This window comes from Arctopsyche grandis, chromosome 11 (genome assembly GCF_051622035.1).
Source record: "Arctopsyche grandis isolate Sample6627 chromosome 11, ASM5162203v2, whole genome shotgun sequence".
Lineage (NCBI taxonomy): Eukaryota > Metazoa > Arthropoda > Insecta > Trichoptera > Hydropsychidae > Arctopsyche > Arctopsyche grandis.
In genome coordinates, this window is record NC_135365.1 from 4,468,274 (window position 1) to 4,476,550 (window position 8,277).

The 8,277-nt window shown below is 29.8% G+C and overlaps 1 protein-coding gene across 1 annotated transcript; it reads left to right on the forward strand.

Moving 5' to 3' along the window:
* The first annotated feature begins 1,536 nt into the window (after window positions 1-1,536).
* Window positions 1,537-4,443, forward strand: LOC143919249 (junctional adhesion molecule 2A-like). The gene is made up of 5 exons (XM_077441461.1): window positions 1,537-1,725; window positions 1,798-1,933; window positions 2,004-2,143; window positions 4,207-4,375; window positions 4,424-4,443. The coding sequence occupies exons 1-5, from the start codon at window positions 1,537-1,539 to the stop codon at window positions 4,441-4,443; spliced, it is 654 nt and encodes a 217-aa protein (XP_077297587.1).
* The last annotated feature ends 3,834 nt before the right edge of the window (window positions 4,444-8,277 follow it).

Sequence of the window (8,277 nt, forward strand, 5' to 3'; positions counted from 1 at the left end):
ACGATTTTATCGACGTGAAAGTATGAAGTGCCAGTGTGTAGTTAAGAAAATGTGTACGTTAGTAATCAACTTGCGAGCACGCATGCCAACCCTTACATTACGTACCACTCATAACAATCCTACATATATATAAAAATCAATGTTTGTCTGTCTGTCACGTATGCGTTCCTATACTTTACTATAATTTAATTTGATTATTAAGTATTAATTTGAAACTGAAACATTCACTTATCGAAACGCATCGAGAAACGGGAACGGGAATTGCACGGGTTATTGTACGATGGAACGATAGAACTTTCAGGATTTATTGTATGCATGTCCGGGTAGCTTCCTGTGAAAAAAAATCGGCCAAAAACGGGAACGGAAACGGTTAAAACGGGAATGAGTGACATTGCAACGCAATAATTTCAAATGCTTTCGCGTCGCGACCTGCGTTGTTAGGGTAAAATAAACAAATAATTGAATAATTTCAAATGTGTTCAAATGTGAACGGCAACGAGAATGAGAGTTGCATGCATTATTGTGGCATTGCAACGCATTCCGGGTTCTGCTAGTGTTTAAATAAATATTATACACACTTTATATTCAATGTGAAACTAAGAATAGGATTTGAGGATTTTATTTATTCTTTTATCTCATTATTCTTTTATTTCATTATTTTACTAACCTCTTATACGTTTCACATGGATTTCGTGTAAGCGGTCATTTTTTATATCCCTTATCTCTTATCCGATCGTTTTCATACTTTGCCATATTGCTCATTTTGGTCATCAATATAAGTATGATCCGCAATTACGATGGTGAAAAAATATCGTATTAGACACGTTTGAAAATACTGCAACGTATTACACTGTGACGTTTATCTGTCACATTCATCATTCACATCGGTAGTTTCATTACTTTTCGCCCTGCCATCTCGCTGTCAAATTTTAATCATTTAAACGCCTACAACTTTTTCTTTTTTCACTCTATATTTTATAAAATTTGCTTAATAGGTTCTCGTTATCTCTAATATATAAATATTTATAGTTTTGTGGAGGCTTGCTGAGCCAACGGTCTTGGGTGTTGCCACACCGGCCTTTATGCACGGTGGCAACACTGTTCGGTGAATCTGACAGAATGACGTTTAACCCATAACCTCAAATCAAAACAAACTTTCTAACCAATACAGGCTTAATATATGTACACAGATCAAACAGCGATAGTTTTATTTTTAGTTATTAGTTATTTCACCTTATCTTCATTTCTATGTATTATTTTTCCTTTGTCTTTTTACCGTATCATATTTTTCTGCTTTTGATTTCTTCTTTTTATTTTATGCATTTTATTGTATTTTATTTCTGTGTTCTTCTCTTTTGCAAATGTAGGCCATTGTGGCGCACTAGGTTCCTGTAATGCCACAATGGTCAAAAACTATTAATGAATGAATATATTATTAAGTTTATAACCATGTGTATACAACTTAAGACCGTTCTATGAAATAACAAACCGCGTATGAAATAACGAAAATGATTTTCAGAAGTTTATTGCTTGACGATGGAGAATGTAATCGTGCCACCTTACGTCATGCAAGGCGATATGGCCGAGTTGATTTGCCAGTTTCAATTGGAACAGGACAATCTGTATTCAGTCATTTGGTACAAGGACCACGAGGAATTTTATCGTTACATACCGAAGAGTATTCCGAGACAGCAATCGTTCAAATTGGACGGGGCCAAAATAGACGTGAGCGAATTCGCGAGCAATTAAGTCCCATAAAAAATCATAAATTGTAATCTTTTCATATTGAAATTGAAGCATCAACGGTCTGGAGTTCATTTGGTGAGGATGAGAGTTAATTCCCCAGCTGCCAGTGGTGTTTATCGTTGTGAAGTTTCAGCCGAAGCACCGTCTTTCACGTCTGCTCAAGGAGAGTCTCGTATGGAAGTCGTCTGTGAGTATATTTATATAATATTAATATGATACACTTACTTAAGTTCAAATTAAATATTCGTATATTTCAGCGTTACCAATAGACGATCCTATCATAACTGGAGATATTCGTTTGAGACGTTACCAAAACGGAGACACTTTGGCATTGAATTGTACGGCTGGTAAAAGCTATCCACCTGCACAAATTGTATGGTTTGTCAATGATAAACAGGTAAATATATAAAACATTTAAATGCATACGTATTTTAACACTCCCTCACCGAAGTGGGGTATGCAAGTGCCCCAATTTTTACGTTTTTCGTAATAACTATGTGGTTTTCAAAGCTATACACCCTATATTTCTTGTATTCTTAGAATTAACTACAAGAAATTTATTTTAATAGATTTTGTACGATTTAGAAAAGGGGGGTACATCGTAAAAAAATACATTTATACATTTCTACGGTCCAAAGTATGATTCAAAGGCGTTAGCGATAAGTCATGTTTTTGAGTGTTCGCTTGCATTTTCTTGTTGATCGATGAATCAATGCGAGAGAAAGAGACAGCTATATTTTCGTAAGCTATTGTTTTCGTCGCTTTTGGCGTCATGCAGTTGCCTGTTGGCCTTACCTATGTGCGTTTGCATGTCGATAATTGTCTTTATTTTTCAATACAAAAATAGTTAAAAACATGCTATAGGACTAAAACTTTTTTATGTTGAAGTATAAAATGATTAATAAGATATATATTGTACCCATTTGTATTGAGAAAAGTTATAATTTTATTAAAAAATACTGAGGTCTTACTCGACCCCGGTTAGGTGCACTCGTTCGATCTCGACGCTCCGTCGTTCAAAGGTTAAGAATGGATATATTTTTTTTATTTTATTTTTTACATAGATATGTACATATATACCTGGAAGGCCTGACAGGTAGACCCCAATGCACCTTCCTAAGCAATTAATTACAAACATTGCAGCATTTTTATCACATAAATCACTGTATTTCGAGAGGCTGAAGAACACGAATTTAACAATTAATTAATTAATTGATCCATTGAGACATCTATGGATTTAGACTTATACATAATTTTTACATATTGTACATAAATCAAATTCAGATATTTGAGACAGCGGGTAGGATGATTTCTACCAATTTCGACTTGGAGTCACAAATATCCAAGTCTGACCAGCAGTATTAAAGATTATATTATATTGTATTTATTTGATGCGATTTCAACTGTAATAGATACATACATATGTAGACAGAAATAATACCGAAGCTTCATCTAACATCAAAATGCTATCATTAAATATACTGATTACACATATATCAAAATTATTGTTTAATATGCATTAAATCGAACTGTATTTATTACGTTTTAGTACCAATTAAAATTTAATACATTAACAATTTACAATATAGAGCCATTTGATGTACATATGTACATGTGTACGATAAATTTACAGTCCAATACGTCTTTACTCTATTTTAATAGCTAATGACTAAATTATTTTTATATATTTTAGACGTTTATTTTAATATTTTTCATATTTATAATGCTCTCATATTTTAATATATGTAAGTATTTAAGGCGTAATATGAAAATAAAAGATAAAATAAAACCTTTTTTTTTCAAGATGAAAGCACATACGCATGAAAATAGATCTAAAAGTGAAATCTTGTAAACTTTAACGTAATCATTTATTTAAAAAAACAATAGCATCAATTTTTAAAATTCATACATTGCCTTTATTCATTTATTTTAAATGTTTTTCATTTAAAATATCAAAGATTCGATGGAGAGTTTTCTCACAATCACAAAACTTCATCTATTGATATATTTTATTTAAATAATGTAATGCATCTGAATCAAATTAATGTTCATAAATTAATTTGTATTATAAAATTTAAAAGAAATTACCAGAATACGTATGTATGTATGTACATTATAATATCTACAGATTAAAATAAAAGATAAAATTGTATAAACGTAACTCTTCATACATATATACTCGTACACTGGCAAAAATACAAACACATATCTTCTATATATTATATTTTTTTCTTTTCTTTTCTTATATTAATATTGTGAATTTTCGTTTTATTGTTCTATGTATTATTATTATATATGTATGTTCTATATTATTATTGTTCAATGGTCCTTGCAGCCGTATATAAAATAAAATAATATTGTACAGTATTCCTTATACATAGCATAGATATACTATACTTACCTCTGTAGAGATTCCCAATTACTTTATAGATTTAATTGAATTTTCTTATTTATGTTTAGGTGCACACCTGGTTCGATTACCAAGGAAATTTAGACAAGGGTTCCATTTCGGAACTGAGATTAAAATTATCCAAGTCACACCTGTCTAAAGAAAGTTTATTGGTTCGATGTGTCACTATTGTAGGAAGTCAACAATATCCAATCGATACAAAAGAAACCATATTACTCAGTAAGTATATAATATTCTGTATAATAAAACACATTTGCCATATTACAGTCATTGCAAAATGTCTATGATGATTGTGTGCTAATTTCGCCTGAAGGTGTGTTTATTAGTTTCACTTTCTAATATTGAATGGTGTCGAAATGTTTCATTGTTAATAATATAGTAAATTAAAGCGACACTTCCGGGTACTTTGTATGTTGATTTTTTTAAATAGTCTGATTTGATTTCAGTTCGTGGAAATGCTACGAGTACGTTTGCATCAAATCAATACTACGGCATTATAATATTCATCGTGGTAATTCAATATTGGATATTGAATTTGAATTAGTTTTATATTAAACAATCACTCAATGAATGTGTAGTTGAATTTAGAATAATCTTTTATAAGTAAGTCTTTTTGTATTGATTAAATAAAATGCGTTTTTTAAATAAATAAATATATTATATTATATTTTTATATAAGAATGAAGTTTGTATACTTAAAAATACAATAGAAATAGTTATTTGTATCGAAATTTATACACATTTAGACTGAAATATAACCGTACAATTTTATATATCCGATTTTATTTCAACGAAATCAAAAAGACTGCATATCACTAGTTTGATAGTTGAAGGAGTTTTAATATTTGTTCTACTAACAGCTCGTTTCTCAAACAGTCGATGAAACGATTCTGAAACCTTTCTCATCAGCAACCCATTCCACTGCTACTTCTTTTCCTTCGGGAGAGATGTATTTGTAAGATCCAGTCTTGGCGATGACGTATTCCCATCCGTTGTCGGTCGAGATGAGTCTTCCCTGTTCTTTGACTTCAGTTCCATCCTGGTCCTGGAATCCGACTGAGTATTGATTCCTACCATCTCGAAGTTGGATGTGGCTGTTTGGTGGGGCTACTACAGGTGAAATTTCCTTATTGTCTACGACAGGTAAAGTTCTGGGTTGGTCCAGAATGAAATCGCCACTGCGCAATGCTGGAGCTCCATAAGTTTCGAACGGTTTATTTGTTGGCACTCCGTACTCTGTCGAGATAGGTGAACCATAAATTGCCAAAGAGCAAGTTGCCAAGAAGAAAAAGGTCTGCAAATCCAAAACGCATTACATTTAAATCGATCTAAATTCGGAATCGGTACGTGAAACAATTTACGACCGCACATAGTGGAGCGGCAAAACAGAACGAAATTTAGCATGTAACAACTCAATAGAAACTTACTGATTTGATTCAACAAATTCTACAGCAGTTTATTTTAATAAAGATATGTTTAAGATTATTACATAAATTCATCCATTTGTCGTTAAAAAGGTATGAAAATCTGACACGAACTTATGCAATCATATACTGTGAAGAATCATTACATTTCTGTAAATATTTTGTATTCATTTATATTTGCACAATGTAGCAATTTTGTGCTCATTTTAATATACATTAAACTATTCACATTTTAAACAAATTCAAGCTTTAGTATTTATAATCAAATCTTTATTGTAAACTAAAATATATTGAGCGATGTGTAAGAGTAGGTGAACTTAATCTCTACACAAAAACACTTTCGGAATATATTTTTAGATCAAAAGCACAATCATTTACAGTTCACGTCACAATTTAAAATATAACTACATAGTATTTACTACGTATGGAAGTTAAATTAGAAAATATATGATATAGTTTTTAGTATGATATTCCACTTAAGTTTCACTGTATGTGTACTTACAATAGTGTTAGTATACATGATGATTTTTTTAAATTAAAATCCGATCTTCGTTCGTTCTTCCGCAAATGTTGATGTCAGGACTATCAATCAGAGACAAGTAAATATTCAAAAATGATTTCGATTTATATAGGCGATTGATTTGTCGCAAAACTGCATAATTAGCTCGTCGTTATGCATCGTCCTATAGGCCTACTGTTGCAATTCTCTTAATTGTTGTCGAGCAAACTAGTCGATTAGAAGTTTTAAGACGTATTCGCAAATACGTAAGTACGTATAAAATTATTTATTCTAGCCGATCGTTAAAAAGCAAACACCATACGCTAAATAATTATTTTAGAAATTAACCTTTGCCCGACGATCTTTCACTGGTAATAGTGTAAATATTATTTCTAAACTTGTACAAGACGATTTTCACGGTCCGAAGGCGGGGAAAATTGAAAACTTGTTGAATAAAGAAAAGCAACATTATTTGGTCAAACGAGAGCGTTGAGAACAGTTTACACATTGTATATGAATACGATTTGTATACAAAATTATGATTTGTGGCGGTATCGCCTCATAGAACGTTTATTATAATTTAAATACACAATACTTTATGAGTGATCGCGCCATATGGTAGCTCAAATGTAAATTGTGATATTTAGTATGCTTTTTTCTATACGAATAGTATTATATTAACGGCTCGTTATGTCTGTTATTGTAAAGTGAGACGCAATAAATGGATATGAAACGATTGAAGAAAAAATGGAATATAGCACTACATATTTTTTAAATATGTACAGAACTTACTGCACAAATATCACTATTAATTTAGTGCTTTTATATGAATAGAAACCTAAAAATCTATACAGTACTATTTAATGCCATAATAAATAAAGTTGAAACGTTTTAGAATGAAATATACATTATATTTCATTATATTTTTAAATGATGAATAAACATATATTCATCATTTTTGAACATTGAATCATTTTCAATTTAAAATTATACATTCTCATTTTAAATATGAAATTGTTCGATTATGCAACAAGCTGCCAATAAAAGCACATCTTAAAAACCACACGTAATATATTCAAAACATAATCAACTAACAAAGTTTTATTATCACATTTGCGTTCAACAGATAAAAATATGCTATAAAAATATAGTATATTTCAAAATCAGATTGAACTTGAAATAATACGAGTAACATTTTAATCGTAGATTTATTGTGCTGCACTTTCAATTTCAATTCAACTGTCTACAAAACGGTCGATATTTATATTTAACCAAAAATTTTAAATTTAATCAAATAATATGATATCTAATCCCAATTCGACGAAAACTTCAGTGGTGTATTTTTAAACTTGTTTGTTAAATTTGTGTTTGCTTATTAGCGTGTTGATTTTAGCCCACATATAATATAATAGATTATACTTAAACACGCAATGTCAACATTTTATATTGTGAAATATGTAATGAATTTTAAATGTTAATGTATTCATTTTGCATCGTAATAAAATAAAATTATTTTCTTAAAATAGATTAAACTTTATACAAAACATATATATTTTTCATCGTCAGTTTATTGTGCCGCACCTTACAAAGTGCGCACTTCAATTGATTACAAAATACTCATATTACTATATAATCAATATTTTTAATAGTTTATTTAAGTAATACAATATTGAAGCTTTGTTTTATGAAAACTTCATTTGAATAAAATTATATTCATTTATTTATTTAAAGTTTGGACCATTGTAGCATTACAGGAATGCCTAATACGCCACAATGGTCAAAAATATAACAGAAAAGAAAAGAAACAAAAATAAATATAAACATATGTAAATACACAGAAAATAATACATTTATACATAATCATAAAAATCATTTAAAATTAGATGTAGATTTGTTAGAGTAACTATTTTTTTTATTCATTATTATTTATTTATTTAACATACTTGGGTAAGGCGGCAAGGCTGATAGATCCAAGGGGTTTGATTTGTACATATTTTATCAATTTATACATAATTGCAAATTAAATGAGAAAATATAAAATATATTAAAAATGACAATATTAAAATAAAACAAAAAAAAACAGAAATAAGATTTTGTGAAAGAAGAATTACAGAAATACTTAAGTTTTTAAAAATTATTAACCTTATTCTTAAATATATTAACGTTAACAGAGATTACCATATCATTGGGAAAACTAT

Coding starts and splice junctions, on each gene's coding strand:
- LOC143919249 (XM_077441461.1), top strand. CDS start 1,537: ATGGAGAATGTAATCGTGCCACCTTACGTCATGCAAGGCGATATGGCC. Junction 2,144..4,206: donor GGTTTGTCAATGATAAACAG/GTAAATATATAA, acceptor ATTTATGTTTAG/GTGCACACCTGGTTCGATTA. Junction 4,376..4,423: donor AAAAGAAACCATATTACTCA/GTAAGTATATAA, acceptor GCCATATTACAG/TCATTGCAAAATGTCTATGA.